General features: G+C 50.4%; 1 protein-coding gene across 5 annotated transcripts; it reads right to left on the minus strand.

Moving 5' to 3' along the window:
* Window positions 1-316: 316 nt before the first annotated feature.
* Window positions 317-20,748, minus strand: STX2 (syntaxin 2). 5 transcript variants are annotated; one of them, XM_059863253.1, is made up of 11 exons: window positions 20,634-20,748; window positions 11,951-12,022; window positions 11,372-11,471; window positions 10,144-10,218; window positions 9,655-9,728; window positions 8,890-8,998; window positions 6,439-6,512; window positions 6,221-6,358; window positions 4,767-4,877; window positions 3,672-3,732; window positions 317-2,372 (listed from the first exon to the last, which is right to left on the minus strand). In XM_059863253.1, exons 1-11 carry the CDS (start codon window positions 20,661-20,663, stop codon window positions 2,221-2,223), a joined length of 996 nt encoding a protein of 331 aa, XP_059719236.1. In that variant the 5' UTR covers window positions 20,664-20,748; the 3' UTR covers window positions 317-2,220. The 5 variants fall into 5 exon arrangements, with proteins under 5 accessions (XP_059719236.1, XP_059719235.1, XP_059719231.1 ...); XM_059863250.1 differs by having other exon boundaries at window positions 2,232-2,372; window positions 3,605-3,732; XM_059863249.1 differs by having other exon boundaries at window positions 2,232-2,372; window positions 3,605-3,732; window positions 4,767-4,950.
* Between the last annotated feature and the right edge of the window lie 3,219 nt (window positions 20,749-23,967).

A 23,967-nucleotide genomic window follows, 5' to 3' on the forward strand; every position in this document is an offset into this window, starting at 1 on the left:
CAGCTTTGCTCTCCCCCTCCTCAGTACAAAACCCCAAAACCCTCACTGCTGTCAGACTGCCCCAGGAGCTGTCACAGATTATCTCTGTATGAAGAGAGCACTCACTCACTGCAGCCCTGGGGTTTCTTGAATTAACACATCCCATTGCTTCCTTCACAATCATCTCCACCCCTTCCTTGGTAAGAGGGTGCAGAGAAGTTCCACCTCACCCTTGTCTGATGTAAGCCAGTGCAAAAGCCATCGGCCTCGTCCAAACACTTCTGGAACGTTCCCAGGGGCCCCAGGACCAGCAGGGACACACAGCAGACACAGCAGGCTCGCTGGATGAGTTTATTAGTGCACAGGTTAGAGATTTTCTCCCCTCCGACCTCCAGACAAAGAGGTTCATGTGAAAAGGTCTGTTTTGCTTTAAAACAAACTCATTGAGGCAGCTGTTCAACAAGAAGTAAAAACTGTGGAGTAGCCTATTCAAATTTCTGGTCTTGATGGGCAGATTACTGCATTACAGAGAAAAAAATCCAACAGGACAGGATTCTGAGGGTCAGTTTACATAACCAGCTGGAAAATAGCAGGAGTGATTCCCCCCCTCTAATTCACATGTCTGTATAAATAATATTTACTGATAAAAATCTAGACAACTACAGAATAAAATACATTTACCTAGAATGAGCATTAAGGCAAGCAATCCTTCCTCACTTTGCATGTAAACTTCCTCACAAACATCAGTGAGTGTTCTGGACTCAGAGGTAAAAGGAATTTGTTCTTGAAGCCGAATTTTTCAAGCGACTTCTTTATGGCTGACTTGTAAAGAGACCAATAATAATAATAACAACAACAATTACAATATTTGTTTTCTTCTTTAAACGTGTTTGACATCTGAATAGCTCCAGCATATTCACAGTGCACTGGACAGCAAAGCAGGAATATTCATACACACAAGAGAGACTGTAAACTTTGCTGGATTTGATGAAGCCTGAATTCTCCCTTGCTCAGTAACTGTGATCTCAGACACTTCCAAGAAAACCCAAATCCAAGGACTCTGAACTGGCAGGACTGAGTTACTGCAGTCAGCATGAGAGCTGAGTATCTGAGCACAGTGATGAGTGCAGTGTTAGAGCTTTGAAAAGGCACAAATGATCCTCTCCTCCACTTCTCTCAGAGTGTAAATGTATCTACATATCTACATGGATATGCCTGGACAACGAGGAGTCACACCCAGGTTACAAATATCTTACACACCAAAGTACAAAAATAACCTGTAACATTCAATGCAGTTATTTGGGTACATCTGGGCTCTCTGAAGCTTTCAAGAGGTGCAAGCTGGCCTTACAAAGGCACGTGTACACCAAAACACTTCATCCACGTCAGAGCCACACAGATGTCACAACACATCAGTGTCTTAGCTCGTATTCAGCTCCAGACTCCTCTGGGGAGCTCCCCCCCTGTGCTACATCCATACCTCAACACTAGCAAACTCCAGAACAAGGAGACTTGATTTGGCTTTACAAAGTCACTTCTGCCATACTCCTGTAAGCAATGAGGCTAAACTGATCCATCAGCTTCCTCTGCACAAGAACCACCTGCAAGGTCACCTGCCCGAGTGCAAACTCAGCATTTCAGAGCTGTAGGCCTTCACCAGAAATGTTGCAACTAACTTTTTATTAACCATGAGGGAAGCATTTAAAGCAGTTAACCTTGACAGAAAAAGTAAAAAACCTGGCAAGTGTAAAAAAGCTTTTTTTCACTTTTCTTCTCAAGTGTAATGCACTGGGCAGTCAAAGAGTAGTCCTTTCAGGGTAAGATATTTTAGCACTTGTTGGAGAAAAAGCATAAGGTTTAAATAGGTTAAGGTGACTAAATATTTAATACACTTAAACACAAGGCTACATCTCATAAAAATATTCACAAGAGTGCTAACAAAGGCAGCACTGGCAAGGTACTGAAAGTCATGATTAGAGTCAGGTTAGCAATAGGAAAAAAAAAGCCAAACACTCAAAACTCAATAGTCTCAACTCCCTGCTTCAACTGTAACACTGAGATGTGAAAAAACCCTAAGTTACTTTAGCTCAGAACCAAGTTTCAGCCTGGCAAGTGTCCAGTTTCTGCTGTGAAATGCACACAGCCCTGATCCATTGTGATCTTCACTGGTGAGTAAACATGAGGAGTGATTCTGCTTTCACTTGGAGCCATCAGTGACAGGTCATCCTGGCGGGTAAGGCATCATCTGGTTTGGTTTGGTTTCACTGAGGGTGCTCTGGAGTTCCTGGAGCTTGGTAACTCTTGGAATGTGCTTGCTAGGACAGAGTTGTTGCTAGGATAATTCCAAGTATCAGAAGCAATACAGTTACACATATTATTATGAACATCAGTTTCTGCAGGGAAAGAGAGAAAAGTGAAGGTTGAAATACTTTGTCAGAGACAGAATTAAATACATTCAGAGCCACAGCAAGACTGCCAGCCAGGCTGAGTGCTGGGATTCTCTTTCTAAGGAGTGATCACAGCTCTGATTTCCTGTTCCTAACACACAGGTAACCACAGTCACAGGACAGAGCACCTGTGCAACACTTCCCTACTTCCCCTTACAGAATACTGGCTGTTACTCATGCCCAACTTCTGTAAACACCACTGCCAACAGATGTAGGTCAGCTCTCAGTAGCTGCTCTCTGCCACCCTCCCTGGATAAATATTTGCAGCCTGCTCAAGCCTTTACAGCTGCACCCTGAGGGAACTCACCAGGTCAGCAAAAACTGTGCAGGCACTAGCTCAGAGGAGCTGCAAGGGTTAAAAAGGGAGAGATGCTTCTGTGCAAATGCAGCAGGGGGTGACTCTGGGCCAGGTACTCCTGACTGCAGGTGAGGACAGGGAATTCTGCCCCCCTCCCACAAACCAGAGCTCAGAAGGATCTCCAGCCCCAAACCACGAGCCCGGGTGTTAAAGGGTGTTAGCAGAGAAATGTGAATTTCTGGTGAGCTGCCTGAACTGGCCCCTGCTCCTGGTGCTCTGGGTGCAGCTCAGAGCCTGGGCATGCTGCAAGCTGCACTCCTGCTGCACCCAGCCAGGGCAGGGAGCTGCTAGTCCCTGCTCAGCCTGGCTGGGCACTGTCTGTCAGGAATGGGACTTCTCCACAGAAAACAGGAACACAGAGGAATCCCATGGCCCAGACACACTGCTGTCTCCCCCTGTTTCAGCTAGCATTAATACACAGTCTCCAAGTAAGGAACTGAAGATGCTCTCCAAGCCATAAGAGCCAATGTCATGGCTGCAGACATCTCCTTTTCAAAAACACTCCTCAAATCCACAGAAACCCCCACGGGGTGAAGTCCCAGGTGTACTCAGCATTGCAGACTGTTGCTGATGTGAACTTCAGCACAGCAGCAGGAACTGCAGGGGCTGGGAGCCAGCCCTGGGCTGCTGGCTGCCCCCTCCTGCTCTGGGGGCAGGTCCCAGCAGGGTCACTGCACAGCCACACGGCACACAGGACCTGCCACAGGTCCTGCAGGGTCACAGAGCAGGGCCTCCAGGGCACGGGGCAGACAGGAGGGGTGAGCAGGAGCAGACAGAGAACACAAGAGCCAAACCAGGAATTAGTTGATTAGTTACTTACTGCCACAGTGGCAGGAAGCCATGCATGCTGAGGTTATCCAAGCATCACCGAATACCCACAGACAAACCAATTATTAGAGCTACTATGGCAATCAACACCACTGACACAATGATAATTATCACCATTTTCTGTCAAAAAAACAAGGCAGGGTAAATATTAGGCACATTAACACTTGCATTTATGTTCAGTTTTTCAGGTAGTTTTTAGACCCACAAGCACTTTTATTAAAGCCTCCCGTATTCTTAAATTGGGATAAATTTATCTGTTTAATCTTGCAAATGTAAGAATTAAGGTTTCCAAACAGGTAAACCCATGAGATTAATGCTGTGCAGTTACCAGAGGTGACACAAGCCCCATTTACACACACATGAAGTGGGCCCTTGGAACACTTCTGGAAAGATCTTTTCTAAGGGATCAGGGGTGTTATCCCTGGGTGGATCTCCATCTACAGAAAATGAATTATTCCCTCAAATCCAGCTCACCAGAACGAGCCTCACCCAACTGCACAGCACATCAAGAGGGGAAATTGGAATGCAAAAATAAACTGCTTAGTAGTCTGATCTCAGAATATATTATTTGGTGTCTGGTGGGAAGAAAGATACTGAAACAAAGCAAGTGCCCTGGAAAGTGCCAGAACCTTCCTTTGAACTCAGGTCCTCCACAAATTCAGTGTGGTGGCACAATGCCACACCCCCTCCAGAGAGAAAATCCCCCCGAATTTATCAGTAAAATTAAAAATAAAGCAGAATTTTTAAAAGATAAGCCTATTCAGCAAAATCACTTTTATTTTTTCTGCTAGCAAATGATTTTATAGCTTTAAATTCAGGGAAGTTCACTTGTGATAAACAGCCAGGAATTTTAAGATTATTTAGAATCCGAGTAACTTAAGGTATTGTGAAAGCTGATAAGAAAAAGATGGGAATTTATCCACTGGAATCAAACATAAATTCTTCTTTTGGAGTTTTTACACTCTGCAATGGCAGCTGTGAGTGGAAAACTGTGCACACAGCCCTAGCTGAGCATGAGCTGCTGATGTGCTCCCACAGAAGTCTCTGCTGCTACCACAGATTCTCCTATTAACCACAGCAGGGTCATTCACAGGGGAAATGCTGCTGGGCTGAAGGAAAGCAGGGCCCAGCACAGAGGCAGAAAGGCAACATACCCTGCGTGCTTTGCTCTGGTATTTCACTGCCTTCTTGGTCTCCTCCTTCGCGTGCTCCACGTAGTCCGTGGCGTTCATCACGTTCTTCTCGATGTTGTTGATCATTTCTCCCTTCAAATGGGATTTTGAGGGAAAGCCAGGTCATTGGAATGCACACATCTCTGATCCATCTAAGGGAGAGGCTCTAGAACATCAACAACCACTTTCACATCAAGGAGGCACAGACTGGGATGACATCTGCTCTGCTTTGGCATGGGAAGGGAAAGGGCAATGAGAAGCAGGGGCTCCCAGCAATGTTCATGAGCAGGGCAGGTGAGTTTCCCCCTGTGCAGGAACAGAAGTGAGCACCTGCACACATCCCTGGCGTGCAGGGAGGGAGGGAGGAGGCTCAGCAGCCACAGCTGAGCGACCCACTGGGATCAGAAAGCCCTGGAGAGGCTGGAGGGGGACAGGATCCTCCCTGGCCCCACACAAGGCCCCACCGCTGTCTGGAGGACACACACGAGCTCCTCAGAGCTCAGGGACTGGGGTGCCAGTGCATGACAAACTCAAATCAGTCATGAGGAATGGGGCTTGGCAGTGACATGGAGGCTTGGTGAGGGATGGCAGGAAGTCTGTTACCTGAGTCTCTGTCCAGCAGGAGAAATAACCAGCAGCAGTAAACAGCAAAGCATTACACAATGATGCACAAGTAACTTCTGTTCGTGTGTAACTCAAAAGAAACCTGCCAGCCATTTCTCTTGGCTGTACATTTAATACCAAAGCAACAAAGGACTTCTAGAACAAAACCCAGTTACCAAACACAGGCAAGTCCCTCCACCTTGCTGTTCAGGCAAGTCTCTTAAATCTTTAACACTATGCTTTTCACCTTCCTGCAGAAGTCAAACCACTTCAACATCAAGGTCAAGAATAATTTTGGTGGATACTGGTATTTATAGACTAAAACCAGAACAGATTCATCTACGAGCCAAGACAAAGCCTATGAATACAAGAGATGACTTGAAGGACTTGTCAAGCCCTTTACACTCATGCTGGTGAACACACAACTGCACTTCTGCATGAGGGGCAAGGTGCACACAGCCTTGCTGACACACCTGTACTCCACTGAGGCTGAGAACCCAACATCCCCAAGGAATCAACAATGCTCCACAGATAGTTTTTCTTACTTAAGATGTTCCACCATGCTGCAATTAATCATACTGAAGAAAATATTAAATATACTGACTGGAAGACAGGTCTGAGGTCAGTCACTGAAAGCATAAGGACATGGAGATGGTGAATTTGTCCACCACAGAACAAGGAACCTCCAGTGACTCATTTCCATTATTGTTATTATTATTCTAAGCACAGAGTCTCAGAGTGGCTCTCAATCTGCAGCATGTGCATGCAATCAGCTGCTGTGCCCACGGCACAGAGCGGGCCCAGCGCAGCCCCGGGTGCGGGCAGGCTCCTACCTGGCTCTCCACAAACATGGCCATGTCCATGAAGAGCTCGTGCAGCTCCCGGATGCTGGACTCCAGCTTCATGATGTCCTTGTGCCGGGACTCGATCTCGTTCAGGGCCTGCCGCGTGATCTGCGAGTCTGAAATGATCTGGGCACGAGGGACAGGGACTGAGCCAGCGCCCGCCGGGGGCAGGGCAGAGGAGAGAGAGCTGGCCCACAAATACCTACATCAGAAGTGAAAATGGAGGGATTTCCACTCTCCAACATCTCCTCCAGCTCCTCGTCAGTGGTGGTCTTCCCAGCTAGGATGAAAACAATTAGCAGGAGAGGCTAGTGGCAAACTTGAAAAGCACACGAAAAGTAAGATTTTCTGGTAATTTGCCAGTTCCCCTGTTTGCATTCCCCGTTTCAGCAATGTATGTATTCATTTCTATAGAGCATATTAAAAAAACCCTAATTTTAGGCACTTTTTAGACACTTTCCAAGGTAGAGACACTTTCCACTGTGCTTCAAAGTAAAGTCAGGAACCTTTCTAAATACTCCTAAGAATGAACTGGAAGTAAGTCATATCTGAGTCAGTCAACAAATGATTAAAGCACATATAACAGCAGCAGCACTGATTTTATGCCAGATGAAGTGTCCTTGCAGACAAAAATGGAACCACAAAAAAGAGCTGCTATCCTGTTAGGCATGTTAATTTTGGAATGGCTTTTAATAACCCTTGCTGTTTCAGAATGCAGCTTTCCTTGATGCTTCATTTAAAGTTGCAACATTGGAAGTAAATGAAGCAAAGGAAAAAGATGATTTCTTCAATAATTTTCAATCTAAAGGAAATTATTGAGTTTTCTCTCTTTTCTTTACAGCTGATCTAAACAGAGTAATATCAAGGAGTTTGTGCCATGCAGTAAAAGTGTTTCTTTTCTCTCACACCCCGTGAGATGCTGTCCAAGATCTCTGATGCTTTGTACACCAATGGATAAGGAGCAAGGGGGGCACTAATAAATAACTGGTTGGTTTGAACGAGGGGCACTAATAAATAACTGGTTGGTTTGAACGAGGGGCACTAATAAATAACTGGTTGGTTTGAACAGGGGGCACTAATAAATGACTGGTTGGTCTGAACAGGGGGCACTAATAAATAACTAGTTGGTTTGAACAGGGGGGCACTAATAAATGACTGGTTGGTGTGAACAGGGGGGCACTAATAAATAACTGGTTGGTCTGAAGAAGGGGGGCACTAATAAATGACTGGTTGGTTTGAGCAAGGGGGCACTAATAAATAACTGGTTGGTTTGAACAGGGGGCACTAATAAATAACTGGTTGGTCTGAAGAAGGGGGCACTAATAAATAACTGGTTGGTTTGAACAGGGGGCACTAATAAATAACTGATTGGTTTGAACGAGGGGGGCACTAATAAATAACTGGTTGGTTTGAACAGGGGGGCACTAATAAATGACTGGTTGGTTTGAACGAGGGGCACTAATAAATAACTGGTTGGTTTGAACGAGGGGCACTAATAAATAACTGGTTGGTTTGAACAGGGGGGCACTAATAAATAACTGGTTGGTTTGAACAGGGGGGCACTAATAAATAACTGGTTGGTTTGAACGAGGGGCACTAATAAATGGTTGGTCTGAAGAAGGGGGCACTAATAAATGACTGGTTGGTCTGAAGAAGGGGGGCACTAATAAATAACTGGTTGGTTTGAACAGGGGGGCACTAATAAATGACTGGTTGGTTTGAACAGGGGGGCACTAATAAATAACTGGTTGGTTTGAACAGGGGGGCACTAATAAATAACTGATTGGTTTGAACAAGGGGGCACTAATAAATAACTGGTTGGTTTGAACAGGGGGCACTAATAAATAACTGGTTGGTCTGAAGAAGGGGCACTAATAAATAACTGGTTGGTTTGAAGAAGGGGGCACTAATAAATGACTGGTCTGAAGAAGGGGGCACTAATAAATGACTGGTTGGTTTGAACGAGGGGCACTAATAAATAACTGGTTGGTTTGAACGAGGGGCACTAATAAATAACTGGTTGGTTTGAACGAGGGGCACTAATAAATAACTGGTTGGTTTGAACGAGGGGCACTAATAAATAACTGGTTGGTCTGAAGAAGGGGGCACTAATAAATGACTGGTTGGTCTGAAGAAGGGGGCACTAATAAATAACTGGTCTGAAGAAGGGGGGCACTAATAAATGACTGGTTGGTTTGAACAAGGGGGCACTAATAAATAACTGGTTGGTCTGAAGAAGGGGGCACTAATAAATAACTGGTTGGTTTGAACAGGGGGGCACTAATAAATAACTGGTTGGTTTGAACAGGGGGGCACTAATAAATAACTGGTTGGTTTGAACAGGGGGGCACTAATAAATAACTGGTTGGTTTGAACAGGGGGGCACTAATAAATAACTGGTTGGTTTGAACAGGGGGGGCACTAATAAATAACTGGTTGGTTTGAACGAGGGGCACTAATAAATGACTGGTTGGTTTGAACAGGGGGCACTAATAAATAACTGGTTGGTTTGAACAGGGGGGCACTAATAAATAACTGATTGGTTTGAACAGGGGGGCACTAATAAATAACTGGTCTGAAGAAGGGGGGCACTAATAAATGACTGGTCTGAAGAAGGGGCACTCCCACCAAGCAGCTGGCTGTCCTGGGGCACTCACTGATCTCCAGCTGCCTCTGGATGCGGCCCTTGCTGCGCTCCCGGAACAGCGTCTGCGTCTCGTTGTACTCGGTCATCACCTCCACAAACTTGTGTGCCAGCACCGAGTGCTGCAGGGGACAGGGGCACAGCGTGAGACAGGCACAGACACGGGGACAGGGCAGCACGGAGGGACAGCAGGGAGAGGGGTGAGACAGGGACAGCATGGGGACAGGGCATCAGGGAGAGACAGCAGGGACAGGGGTGAGACAGGCACAGACACGGGGACAGGGCATCAGGGAGGGACAGTGACAGGGGTGTGACAGGGACAGCATGGGGACAGGGCATCAGGGAGGGACAGACACGGGGACAGGGCATGAGAGAGGGACAGCACGGGGACAGACATGGGGACAGGGACATCAGGGAGGGGCAGGGGACAGACAGGGATGTCAGAAAGGCACAGACGGGCAGACAGGGACAGAGAAGGGCATCAGAAAGGGACAGACATGGGGACAGGGCTTCAGGGAGGGACAGCAGGGACAGATGTGGGGACAAGGGGCACCAGAGAGGGGGATCAGAGAGGGACAGGGAGGGGGATCAGAGAGGGACAGAGAGGGGGATCAGAGAGGGGGATCAGGGAGGGCCATTTCTGTCCCACAACACGTCCCAGTGCTGTTGGGCACTCCCAGCCCCACAAAGCTGCACGGCAGCTCTGAAATGAGTTCAGAACACTTCAACTCATCCCCCACAGAAGGCCCTGACTCTCTTCAAGCTGAAGGGAGCCTACCTGGGTTTTTCTGATCCTGAGGTCCACTGATGTCCGATTGGCACTGTCACCCTGATCAAAGCTCTGCTCAATAGCTGGGAACAAGACAGGAGGACAGAGTCAGTGCCAGCTATTTAACAGCTCAATTCTTTGTAAATATTATTATTGCTTTTTAAAGGCACGAGTTCCACAGAGACATGTGTAACATTTCAGGGGAGAGGGGTGGCATATAGGAGTGAAATTTTAAAGTAATTGTGGTAATTGGTAGAGATCTTTAAACACAGTAACTGCTTCAATCATACTCCTAACAGAGTCACACTACTGTCCATTACACTGGAAAAAATTTAAAAGGTGTCATTTTGCAGTTAAAGTTAATTTTCTTCCAAAATATCATCTCCCCAAAAAGCACTTCAGCTGCAGAAGCCATTTCCCTATGGAGGAATTACTTTGCATTGTCATTTTCTAGGTTATTTCTGAAAGCAAGGAGTTTCACTTGTCCTCACAACTTACTCTTTAACCTGGCCCGGATTTTATTAGCAATCTTCTTGATTTCCTCATTTAGTTCTTCAAGTTCTTCCTTTGTTCCTTTAAAAAAATGTATTTTTTGAACCGTTAACAATTGATTATAGTAAATCAGCAAGTCTTCAAATCCACCTTGTAATCTCAGAATTTCATTCAGTACAACTATGCAGAGTTGAAGTTTATTATTCTCCTGAGTACTTTAAATACTGTTTTTATAACAGCAACCATCAAGTGCTTGGTTCCTATGACAGGCTTACACCTGGGCAATGCTCTCACTGCCAAACCTTCAGCTAAACCAGGTGGCACACAGTTTTGTTAACCCTTGCAGGGTAATGTGAATTTGCTAGTGGAAAGTTGAATGCTCCTGAGCTGTAATGCAGGTGGAAGCAGGGATTTCTGTCCCTTTTCTGGGAGTGCTGCGTCCCATGTGTGCACTGCTTTGACTCCCAGTGACACATCTGTGCCAGGCACCCCTGTGACACCCTGAGGCTTCCACCAGAGCACTCAGAGAGAGCTGGACAGGACAAAATAACAGCCCAAGCTCAGCTTCCACCACCGAGATGGAGTCACAAGATAACTGGTAATGCAGCATTGCAACACTCCCACAGCCCCACCTCAGCATCTGCTGTTCCCTTTCCTCTGAGCCCTGCCCAGAGCACAGCCAAGGGCTGCGCCAGGGACGGGGCCACGCTCTGGGCAGGGCTCTGACCTTCCCAGCTCTGTGCTGGGAAAGCACACCTGCACCTCCAGCTCTGGGGTAAGCCCTCTGAAGCAGGGCTGCACGTGGAGCTGCCAGCCCTGCAGCAGCAGCAGCAGGGGCTCTGGGGCCAGGCAGGACCCTGGCCCCACGCAGCAATAAAGATGTGACAGCACAAGCTGCAGCTGACAGCTCCAACACTTCCACAGATGAGAAGGAACCTGAGTAACCTCAGCTTCTGAAGGAAAACACCCAGATTAAACTGAGGTTTGGCCTGGGAAAGGCTCGGATGGTGCAAGAAACATTCTGAACACACATTTTTTCAAATGAGACTTAAAAAAGGTCAAAAAATCCCAGATGAAAGTATTAATTCCATATTAAAAATTAGAATGTTTACTTAGTGTTACATTTTGCATTCTGAACACCTGAAGTTCTACTCCTATGGACAGCTAAAATAAGCAAACAATATTTCAGAATATCTAGCCACATTTCTGTGACATCTTAAAAATGATTACTCACTTCCTTCAGGATTTGGTGCTGACAGGATAATGCTGTGCTGCTTCTTCACTTCTTCCACATTTTGTGCTATTTTTGCTATGTTATTTCTAATTTCCTCAACCTAGAGGAAGAGAAATATGGCAAAGAAGACATTAGAATAATTTAGGGCCAATAATAAAAAAAAAAAACCCAAAAAAACCTGCTAATACACCCCAAACTATTTTATCTGTAAGTAGCACAGAAAGAAATCCCAGCAGAAATGTCACCATTTAATCAGTCTGTAATTATTTTTTTTAAACTAAAACCCAGCATTGCTAATAGCAAATGTATTCTGAATGGCCAAAACCTTAACTGCTAATATTCCTAATAAACAACTATTTTAAAATTTCTTGTTGACAGGAAATTAAAAACATTTCTCTGCAATAAACAGAAAATACCCTGAAATAAACTAACAAAGCATTACCAACATTTGTTTTGGCATGCAATTCCCAACCATACAGGGGAGGCTGTGTAGATGAGCTGTTAAACCTCAGTACTGAAATTAAAAGGCACAGAGAGGGAACAGTCAGTCTTCAGTCCATGTGAAAACTGTAACTTTACCTGTTGGAAGAAGTCATCCATAAAATGGTCTTTTTCGATGATAACTGTCTCCCCATCTTCATTTCCTTTACACTGTGGAGGACAACAAACACACACCTGTGACAGGAGCCCAGGACGGGCTCTGAGGAAGCACAGCCCTGCCACGGTGCTGCAGCACACCTGCAGCACACCTGCAGCACACCCCCTCCACCCCCAGGGCACACAGCCAGGGCAGCCTGCCTTTGCTGGGGCTGTCATCTGCAGCAAACAGGCAGAGAGGCCCCGCAAAAGTGACTCCTGGAGAGCAGGGAGAGGAACCCCGAGGGCTGGGAGCCCCTGGTGTGCCAAGGGCAGCACCCCGGGGCAGCCAGGACAGAGCCCGTGCCCACTGCTGCCCCTGCCCAGCGCTGCCACCCCACACCAGGGCAGCCCAGCCAGCCTGCACTGCACCAGACATGCATCCTGACATGGGTGAGACACCCACAGCTCTGCCCCATTCCCACCAGGGCAGCCCAGCCAGCCTGCACTGCACCAGAAATGATCCTGACATGGGTGAGACAGCCACAGCTCTGCCACCCTGCACCAGGGCAGCCCAGCCAGCCTGCACTGCACCAGACATGCATCCTGACATGGGTGAGACAGCCACAGCTCTGCCACCCTGCACCAGGGCAGTCCAGCCAGCCTGCACTGCACCAGAAATGCATCCTGACATGGGTGAGACAGCCACAGCTCTGCCCCATTCCCACCAGGGCAGCCCAGCCAGCCTGCACCACACCAGAACTAAACCAGAAATGCATCCTGACATGGGTGAGACAGCCACAGCTCTGCCCCATTCCCACCAGGGCAGCCCAGCCAGCCTGCACTGCACCAGAAATGCATCCTGACATGGGTGAGACAGCCACAGCTCTGCCACCCTGCACCAGGGCAGTCCAGCATGGGTGAGACACCCACAGCTCTGCCACCCTGCACCAGGGCAGCCCAGCCAGCCTGCACTGCACCAGAACTAATCCAGAAATGCATCCTGACATGGGTGAGACACCCACAGCTCTGCCACCCCACACCAGGGCAGCCCAGCCAGCCTGCACTGCACCAGAACTAATCCAGACATGGGTGAGACAGCCACAGCTCTGCCACCCCACACCAAGGCAGCCCAGCCAGCCTGCACTGCACCAGAAATGCATCCTGACATGGGTCAGACAGCCACAGCTCTGCCCCATTCCCACCAGGGCAGCCCAGCCAGCCTGCACTGCACCAGAAATGATCCTGACATGGGTGAGACAGCCACAGCTCTGCCACCCTGCACCAGGGCAGCCCAGCCAGCCTGCTCCACACCAGACATGCATCCTGACATGGGTCAGACACCCAGGCTCTGCCCCACTCCCCAGCCCAACCCAGGGATCTCAGCTTTAGTCAATCACAGGAAAAGACACAATTCACACAAATTGTATCATCACAGGAGGGAAAGAACTCAGCCTTCTCTCCTTTCATTCCCTCCCTGGAGCACAGACTGTCTGAAGTGCAGTGGGTCAAATTAGAACAAAATATTACCCTTAACATACATCAACAGGTTATCTGTTAGAAAAGAACAGCTACAAGGTAATTGTCATTAAGGGACTTCCATTACAAGACACCTTTCTTTCCTTACAAGGCCATCTGATCTCCTAACACTCACTTTCTGCTCCTCACCTCTGATCCCATTACCCAAGAAGTTTAGTTCTGGCTTTCTTAAATTACGTGAGATGAGCAGTGTTTGCATGACAATTCTGCAATTTAATCCCGTGTCAAACACTGCTATTATCTTATGAAGAAGTTACTGTCAATTAAGAAAATCTAGGAGTGGCCCAAAGCCTCAGGGAGAAGTTCCAGACTGGTGCCAGCTCCTCTCCTGCAAACTCGGGGAATGCATGGAGCCCTGGGGCAGAGCCCATGCGGGTTTGTGCTCAGGGGAAAGAGGATGCCCCAGGAGAAATACAGGAGGTGTCAGTGCCCTCCTGGAACAAGCACTCAGGGCTGGCTGCCACTGAGCCATGGTAACTTACTCGTTTTGAGGAGATAAGGCCAGAACTGAAATTATCTGTCCTTACAGATTGCCATCAATTAACAGCCTTGCTCAACACAAATCAGGGAGGAAGTCTGTGCCCCAAGGAAGTCAGCCACAACTTTACCATTCCCAAGACTGCACTGCTACTAGGCCACAAGTAAGCTCTAAGTTAATGTTTAAAAAGGAGCTACACTTTAAAGACATTGAATTGCATTATCTATCCAAAGAACTATCTATGTTTATATTTACTGAGTAAAGGATAACTTTTCTGCTTGTTCATAACTGCATCCTATATTTAGCTGTTTGAACTAAAAATAATGAAAATACCATCTACTAAGGGATTCAGAAAGTCAGCTTTCAGTTTGATCAGACCTCAGTACACCGTGTAACACCTGAGTGGATCCTAAAGGAATGAAATTCAGCAATGGGACTCAGAAATCTGTCCAGAGCTGCTCAGCTGGGAGGCAGCTGACCATGACTCCCACCACAGCCTGTGCCATGGATCTCACTGTCCCACTTGGTTGCAGTGATACCACTGACAGATCAATTCGTTCAAGGATTTATGGACAGCCTGCCTCAGTCACCAGCACTTGAGACACCTGAGAAGTTTGTCAGCCTCTGTTCTCAGTATTCCTGAATCATCTCTTACCCAAAATACAGCTCATTTGCTAACCCCCTTCAACTGATGAGCTTTTGTGCCTCTTTTGACAAGCACAGCAGTGACCAAGAACTCACTTCTATCAGAGTTTAGGAGAAACACACACTGCTCTCCCTGGACTTCACCTCCCCAGTACAAGCAGTATCACAAGAAGCTGATAAAAAGTTTCACGTCAATGCCAGGAGCAATCTAATAAACTCTGTTTGCAGCTCATACCTTGACCTTGGGACTCCAAGTCTGGGACACACAGCTCCATAAACACTCAGAGACTGTGAAATCCATCCAGCCCCACCAGGGTTTGTGCTGCTGTGGCTGGGACAGGGTCAGCTCTCTCCCTGGCCCGGGCTGTGTTTGGGCTGTGTGCCGGGCCAGGGCTGATGAACAGGGACGTTTCAGTTATACTCCTGCAGAGGCTGGGCCTTTCCTGCTCCCCTCCAGGGAGGCACAGATGGCAGCAGCTGAGCCCAGGTGACCCAAGGGACACTGCAGAGCACATGGCATTATGCTCAGTGCAGGAAGCTGAAGCAGGAAGCAAGGGGGGGCACCTTTAGTGTTCGGGCATTGTCCTCCCAAGCCACAGCTATGTGTGACATGACACATAACAGTGTTAGGCCACTTTTATGTCTGCTTTTCTGCCCATTGGAAGCAGAAGGAATTCCTTTTCCTGTTTTGCTTGCGTGCAGCTTTTACTTTACCAATTGAACTGCCTTTATTCTCAATCCTTGAGCCCTCTCACTTCTGGAATTCTGCCCCATCCCACCGGGGCGAGCGAGGGAGCAGCCGTGTGCTGCCCTCGCTGCCAGCAGGGTCAAACTACAGAAATCCTCACCTATGTCATTTCTCAGCTCCAAGGAGAAGCTATCCTGATGGTTTATGAAGCTTCTGTCATTTCCACTACCTTACAGAATTGCAGAAATAACTCAGGCTGGAGATCTCTTTGCAATGACTGACCTCTGGAACTGGAAGCAGCTTTTGACTGAAAAACATGACTCTCACTTGCCCTTGAAGTTCTGCTCAAGGTTAGCAGTTTCTCAGAGCAGATCACGTGCAGATCACTCCTGTGGCAGGCTGCTGACCAGAGCTGACCATTCTCCCAGGGAAGCAGCCCCAGGAGTGCCTTACCCAGAGCTACAGATTCTCCTCACAGCATCCGTGTGTGCAGAAACCCTCCTGCATCCAGCAGCCAAACCCAGGGCTACAGCCTGCCCTCACATCATCCATGTGCCCAGAAACTCTCCTGCACCCAGCAGCCAAACCCAGAGCTACAGCCTGCCCAAACCCAGGGCTACAGCCTGCCCAAACCCAGGGCTACAGCCTGCCCAAACCCAGGGCTACAGCCTGCCCTCACATCATCCATGTGCCCAGAAACCCTCCTGCACCCAGCAGCCAAACCCAGAGCTACAGCCTGCCCAAACCCAGGGCTACAGCCTGCCCAAACCCAGGGCTACAGCCTGCCCAAACCCAGGGCTACAGCCTGCCCAAACCCAGGGCTACAGCCTGCCCAAACCCAGGGCTACAGCCTGCCCAAACCCAGGGCTACAGCCTGCCCAAACCCAGGGCTACAGCCTGCCCAAACCCAGGGCTACAGCCTGCCCAAACCCAGGGCTACAGCCTGCCCAAACCCAGGGCTACAGCCTGCCCAAACCCAGGGCTACAGCCTGCCCAAACCCAGGGCTACAGCCTGCCCTCACAGCATCCATGTGCCCAGAAAGCCTCCTGCACCCAGCAGCCAAGGAGGGCTGCACAGGGCCAGGAGGGCTGGGGCAGGTCAGTCATTAACAGAACCATGAGCCAGCCCCAACAAAGCACCTCACACTGCCACGGAGGGCACAGGGCTCATCCTCAGCAATGCTCACATCACAGCCTGACTCAGGCAGAAACAACAGCATGTTCTCCTCCTGCTGCAGAGCCTCACTCTGGGCTTGTTTCTGTGCCACCCACTTCTAACAACCCTAACCCCTGTGACTGAGGTGTTTCACCTGCTCCTGAACAGCTCTGGGGGCACTGAGACACCGGCCAAGAAAGGGTTTAGGAAAAATCAATGCACTTCTGCTCCAGGTACAGGTCCTGCTTAAAAAAAGCTGCAGTCAAACACAAACTTGCAGAACTTTCTGTGTACTACTCACTTTTCAAGCATTACATGTAACAGATCTTCACTAACACTCACGAGTAAAGAAATACAAAAATCAAGAATTTAAATGATTCACCTATCAAGCATGAAGAATGGATTCCAGCAGACAGCTCTGCATCCCCTTCAGCATGCCACAGGGGGGAAATCTGGGAGCCATGTGGACAGGGCAGCCCAAAGCTGAGCTCTAAACCAGCACTCTGCCTGAGCAGAGGTTTGTGTCTAACCTTCTTCTGGAATGACAGAACAACTAGGAAGTATGAACAAGTTTTATTACCAGACTTTAAAGGGCAGTCTGTTTGTAATACCTGAAGTTAGCTAAGTGTGCTCAGCTGAAGGTCTGGACATGGACTGGACTGTACAGATCTTTTAGAGCCCTTTCAGATGGACCTGTGTCTGTGAACAGCAAACCACTGAAGGCTGGGAGCACATCTTGCAATCACAGCTATGCACTACTCATTTTCTTCTTCCCTAAACCACAGCTGAAAGCAGTGTACTGGATCAGAGAACCTTTTTATCTTACACTTACTGCACTCAGAATCACTAAAACCAGTCTAGATTTGCTCAGCTGTCCCACTAATTGTATTGAAAGACAACTCAAACAGTTTAAAGAAGTTCATTTGGGCCGGCTCAGAGTAATTTAGAAATGACATTAAAATAACCCCCTAAAGTTGAGCAATTACAATTATGGTGGCTGTCTTCTCAGAAAGCACATAGTTTACAAAACTTCTCTGAGCCAAGAAAACAAGAGGAAGCAGCATTATCTGAAGGCTATATAATCTGCATGTCATCAACCACTTCTTTCTCCAGCAACTGTTTAACAGCCTAAACATAGTGCACTAACAAAAATATCTGGCAGTTATGTTAATGTTGTGTCAATGAACCACGAACACTGATAGGCAGCACTTCTCCCCCTTCCTTAGAATGATCTAGGAAAAACTAACAGCAAAAGGTTTTGCTGGCTGCCCAGTAAAATGCAGGAACACAGAAATGAGGAGATGGGAAATGAGCATTTCAGCTAATTTCTGAGCATTTCTGCTCATTTCTGAAGGCAATGGCGTGCTCAGTTAGAACAGGCCAGTGCTGGGATCTTTGGGACTCCTTGTGTACCACCGAGGTTCTGGGGGCTGGAGGGAGCTGACCCACCTGACACAGGTGAGGAGTGCCCAAAGGAGGGAGCTGACCCACCTGACACAGGTGAGGAGTGCCCAAAGGAGGGAGCTGACCCACCTGACACAGGTGAGGAGTGCCCAAAGGAGGGAGCTGACCCACCTGACACAGGTGAGGAGTGCCCAAAGGAGGGAGCTGAGCCCCTCACACAGGTGAGGAGAGCCCAAAGGAGGGAGCTGACCCACCTGACACAGGTGAGGAGTGCCCAAAGGAGGGAGCTGAGCCCCTCACACAGGTGAGGAGTGCCCAAAGGAGGGAGCTGACCACCTCACACAGGTGAGGAGAGCCCAAAGGAGGGAGCTGACCACCTCACACAGGTGAGGAGTGCCCAAAGGAGGGAGCTGAGCCCCTCACACAGGTGAGGAGTGCCCAAAGGAGGGAGCTGAGCCCCTCACACAGGTGAGGAGTGCCCAAAGGAGGGAGCTGAGCCCCTCACACAGGTGAGGAGAGCCCAAAGGAGGGAGCTGAGCCCCTCACACAGGTGAGGAGTGCCCAAAGGAGGGAGCTGAGCCCCTCACGCAGGTGAGGAGTGCCCAAAGGAGGGAGCTGACCACCTCACACAGGTGAGGAGTGCCCAAAGGAGGGAGCTGACCCACCTCACACAGGTGAGGAGTGCCCAAAGGAGGGAGCTGACCCACCTCACACAGGTGAGGAGTGCCCAAAGGAGGGAGCTGACCCACCTGACACAGGTGAGGAGTGCCCAAAGGAGGGAGCTGACCCACCTCACACAGGTGAGGAGTGCCCAAAGGAGGGAGCTGAGCCCCTCACACAGGTGAGGAGAGCCCAAAGGAGGGAGCTGACCACCTCACACAGGTGAGGAGTGCCCAAAGGAGGGAGCTGAGCCCCTCACACAGGTGAGGAGAGCCCAAAGGAGGGAGCTGAGCCCCTCACACAGGTGAGGAGAGCCCAAAGGAGGGAGCTGAGCCCCTCACACAGGTGAGGAGTGCCCAAAGGAGGGAGCTGAGCCCCTCACGCAGGTGAGGAGTGCCCAAAGGAGGGAGCTGACCCCCTCACACAGGTGAGGAGTGCCCAAAGGAAACAATGAAACCCTGGTGTTAAGGAAAGAGGCAAGGCACAGCTATTCCTGAAGACTCTGCAGGCCTAGGCCTGTTGAAAACCACAATGCCAATGTTCTACTCTTAATGATTAGCCAAATGCAATACAATGAAACTACATTAATAAAGCTAAATGCTTTGGAAAACAGGCAAGCAGGAGTTAACCATTATTTCTTTGGATTCTCTACTCCTTTTCAGAGCATCTCAATATCGTGTCAAGCATCTCTGTTCAAAGTGTTCATTCTATGAAAGGAAAACCACAAAATCATTATATTTTTGGTATTTCAGATAAAGATGTAAGATGGAAGCTGCTGCTTCAGTGAGCTGCCCATGGAAATGGGAATATCTATCTCCCTTGGATATGCAGCTTCACAAAACTTCAGGTCAACTACACGCTTCTAACTGTGATGAAACATAGACTAGACCTTCAGTAACTTCTGCCTTCTTTCCTGTTCAAATATTTTCTTCATTAGAAGAAAATGTTTAAGTCTCTAAGCCATGTATTAATTCTACAGAGAAAATGACATTGATGAACACACGAAGCACTTCAGCAATACTGGCCCCTACCTATTTAAAAAGCAGCCCACTGCAGGAATGACTTCAGATGTCAAATACTAAAGCTGCCTTACAAATTCCTCTGTTCAGCTGCATTAAACACTTTTAACCTGTCAGTGGGGGGTGTGGCAGGGTGTGGAATTGGTTTCTTCCATTTACAGAAGCACAGAGCAGGATTAAGTCTGCAGCTACAGAATCATAAATACAAAGCAAATTTGGATCACTGCTGGCTGTTTCCTCTATCTGAGAAGCACACACCAGCACCGAAACCTGGCATGTGCTCCCACAGCCTGGAAAGGGAATAGCCACACCTGAAAGAAATGACACTGGTTTTTTGGCATGACTCCAAAACATCATTCCTGGTAGAGAAACTGTAATTTAACAATCCTAAAACTTCTCCAATGCCTATTAATCCTTTCAGAGAGGAACACAAAGAGACTGGTAATTCTATCACTAGAGATGGAGCTTCCAAAATGCATTTTACGATCCAGAAGATGAAAGAGCCCCAGACCCGAATGCAGCTCTACACAGCCCAACTTCCACACATACGTGGAGTATTGGAACTATCACAGGAACTCCTGTGCGTGCCCCGTTTCCATTCCTTTTCAGGAAAAACACAAAACAAACCCAAAACAAAAAACCTCGAATATCCTTTTATTTTACCCAGGCCATATCCTGTTGCAGACGGACGGATGGTGCCTGTCCCCAGGCTCTCCCTTCTTTTTTAGAATACTGTTTCCAAAGCACGAGCAGGGGAAAGGAAAAGAGCGTATAAACAGAGGCAGCTACCATTTTGTAAACACGCGAAAATCGGGCTTGCAGAGCGCTTTCCTGCCGCATCACGGCCCGAGGGCTCCCGGCCGGGCCAACCCGCCCCGCCACAGCCCGGGCGGCTCCGGCGCGAACCACCGGGGAATTCGGCGGAATTCAGCGGGACTCAGCGCCGCCCGAGGCGCTCCGCAGCGGCCAGGGAGCAGCGGAGCAGGGCGCGCTGCAGACACCGCGGAGGGCGGCCCCGAGCCCCGGGATCCCGGCGGGAGCGGGGCCCTCCCGGCCCATCCCGCCCGCCCGCCCGCTCCCCCAGCGCCCGCGCCCACCTCCGCCAGGTCGGCCAGCCGGTCCTTCATCCCCGCGGCGGCCCCGCGGCGCTGCCGCCCTCCGCGCTGCTTCCCTCGGCGGGGCCCGCCCGCCCGCCGACCGCGCACGCTCGGCCCGCCGCCCGGACCCCGCCCGGCGCCGTGACGTGAGGGCACGGCGGGCGGGCAGCGGCACGGCCAAATGGGCACGGAGAGCCGGGAGCGGGCACGGCCAAAGGGGCACGGAGAGCCAGGGAGCGGGCACGGCTAAAGGGGCACGGAGAGCCGGGAGTGGCACGGCTAAAGGGGCACGGGGAACGGACGGGGAGCGGGCACGGCCAAAGGGGCACGGAGAGCCGGGAGCGGCACGGCTAAATGGGCACGGAGAGCCGGGAGCGGGCACGGCTAAAGGGGCACGGAGAGCCGGGAGCGGCACGGCTAAAGGGGCACGGGGAACGGATGGGGAGCGGGCACGGCCAAATGGGCACGGAGAGCCGGGAGCGGCACGGCCAAATGGGCACGGAGAGCCGGGAGCGGGCACGGCTAAAGGGGCACGGAGAGCCGGGAGCGGCACGGCCAAATGGGCACGGCGGGCGGGGAGCGGGCACGGCTAAAGGGGCACGGCGGGCGGGGAGCGGCACGGCCAAATGGGCACGGGGAACGGATGGGGAGCGGGCACGGCTAAATGGGCACGGAGAGCCGGGAGCGGGCACGGATAAATGGGCACGGCGGGCGGGGAGCGGCACGGCTAAAGGGGCACGGCGGGCGGGGAGCGGGCACGGCTAAAGGGGCACGGCGGGCGGGGAGCGGCACGGCCAAATGGGCACGGGGAACGGATGGGGAGCGGGCAGGGAGCGGGCACGGCTAAATGGGCACGGAGAGCGGGGAGCGGGCACGGCTAAATGGGCACGGGGAACGGATGGGGAGCGGGCACGGCTAAATGGGCACGGGGAACGGATGGGGAGCGGGCACGGCTAAATGGGCATGGAGAGCCGGGAGCGGGCACGGCCAAATGGGCACGGCGGGCGGGGAGCGGCACGGCTAAATGGGCACGGCTAAATGGGCACGGCGGGCGGGGAGCGGCACGGCTAAATGGGCACGGCGGGCGGGGAGCGGGCACGGCTAAATGGGCACGGAGAGCCGGGAGCGGGCACGGCTAAATGGGCACGGGGAACGGATGGGGAGCGGGCAGGGAGCGGGCACGGCTAAATGGGCACGGAGAGCGGCACGGCCAAATGGGCACGGCGGGCGGGGAGCGGGCACGGCTAAATGGGCACGGAGAGCCGGGAGCGGCACGGCTAAATGGGCACGGCGGGCGGGGAGCGGGCATGGCCAAATGGGCACGGAGAGCCGGGGAGCGGCACGGCTACAGGGGCACGGGGAACGGATGGGGAGCGGGCACGGCCAAATGGGCACGGAGAGCCGGGAGCGGGCACGGATAAATGGGCACGGAGAGCCGGGAGCGGGCACGGCTAAATGGGCACGGGGAACGGACGGGGAGCGGCACGGCTAAATGGGCACGGGGAACGGACGGGGAGCGGCACGGCTAAATGGGCACAGAGAGCCGGGAGCGGGCACGGCTAAATGGGCACGGCGGGCGGGGAGCGGGCACGGCCAAATGGGCACGGAGAGCCGGGGAGCGGGCACGGCTAAATGGGCACGGGGAACGGACGGGGAGCGGGCAGGGACCGGGCACGGCCAAATGGGCACGGCCGGCGGGGAGTGGGCACGGCTAAATGGGAAGAGCGGGCACGGAGAACGGGGAGCGGGCACGGCTAAATGGGAAGAGCGGGCACGGCCGGCGGGGAGCGGGCACGGCTAAATGGAAGAGCGGGCACGATGGAACGGGCACGGAGAGCCCGGATCGGGCACAGCGGGCAGTCCGGCCCCGCCGCACGGGCAGAGCAGAGCGGGCGGGCAGCGGGGCACGGCCGGTGTGGCAGCGCTCCGGAACGGGCCGGGCACTGCAGAGCCCGGCTGCAGCCGGCCCTGTGCCGCTCACCTGCGGCAGGTGCCCTGCCGTGGCCGGGCGGATGGGGCGGACGCTCTCTGCCATGCCCAGGGCTCTGTACGAGCGGCGCTCACGGAGAGCTCCGGTGCGCACCAGGGAATTCCCATCCCAGAGGAATCGTAACTCGGCTGTGGGAGATTGTCACGAGAGAGGGAGCTGTAAAAAGGGTGCTCTGGTTATTTTTCAGTGGAACAGGCTCCTGTGAAAGGCCTGAGCGTTTGCCGGGCAGAGCGTGCACGGGCTGCGGAAGGCAGCGCTCCTTCTCACATCTCCAAACGCTCTGTACCTGCTGCCTTGTGTGTGCTTACCTGTGCCACACTGGCTAAGCTTGCTCACAGTTGACCTAAGATACGGGAAATGTAATTATTCTGCTGATTGCCTGCGGCTCTCACGGACTCTAATCTTTCAGGCAGCGATCTAACACCGCTGGAGTGTTGTGCTGCCTTTGCTGAATGGGGTTATCTGGAGAGGATGTTGTGTGCATCCTCTGAACTGAACACTTAATTATACATGCCGATAAAACAGATGCTAAAAACTGCATTCCACATGGTAATTTATCTTTTTAACGATGAAATAAGTGTTTGCCAGGAGCTCAAATTGAATTTCTGATATTTCCATGATAATGGAATTTTTAATTATTCCAAATTAAAGTGCTACATACCTTGCAGGGGAAAAGTAGTTCACTAATAAATTTGTTACAATATTAAGAAATAGCTAAAGCACAGTGAGTGTTATATACACAGTTACAGACTGCTTTCCCCCCCATGTTTATGTTCTTTAAAACTGCCAAACTCCACTAATGTGGCTTTATGGCCTCCTATTTATAAACACATTCCTGATTGTCAAAAGGAGAGGTGGAATTCACAAGGGTTTTACCAGGATAGCATTGCGCTGAGAAAAATATAAGATGAGTTGCATATTCTGAAAAAATAATCCTGACACCTAGAGGTGCTCAGCAAAAATGCTAAAAACCACACAAACCCAACTCATCTCAAAAAGGGAAGGCAAATTCAATGTGCCAGTGATTTTTCCAAGGAAATCTCATGCACTACTTGGATTGGCATTACATATCAAATAATGCTAAAATTACAGCACACAAAAATTACAGCAGCCACTCTTGTAAAGCTTTGTGTATATTTTGTGTCTATGTCAGAGGAAATTAACAAGAAATAAACTACATTTGTATATATCAGCTGCCATGAAATACCTTCCTTGTCAATTCCATTCATTCAGATATATGTAAAAACATATTTATTTATTCTAGATTATGGGGATAGCAGCAAAGATAATAAAAGTAATTTAAGTATGCTAGATTAAAAAAAAAAATACCAGAGGCCTTAAAAA

The sequence above is a fragment of the Haemorhous mexicanus genome, chromosome 19 (assembly GCF_027477595.1).
Source record: "Haemorhous mexicanus isolate bHaeMex1 chromosome 19, bHaeMex1.pri, whole genome shotgun sequence".
In the NCBI taxonomy this organism is placed as follows: domain Eukaryota; kingdom Metazoa; phylum Chordata; class Aves; order Passeriformes; family Fringillidae; genus Haemorhous; species Haemorhous mexicanus.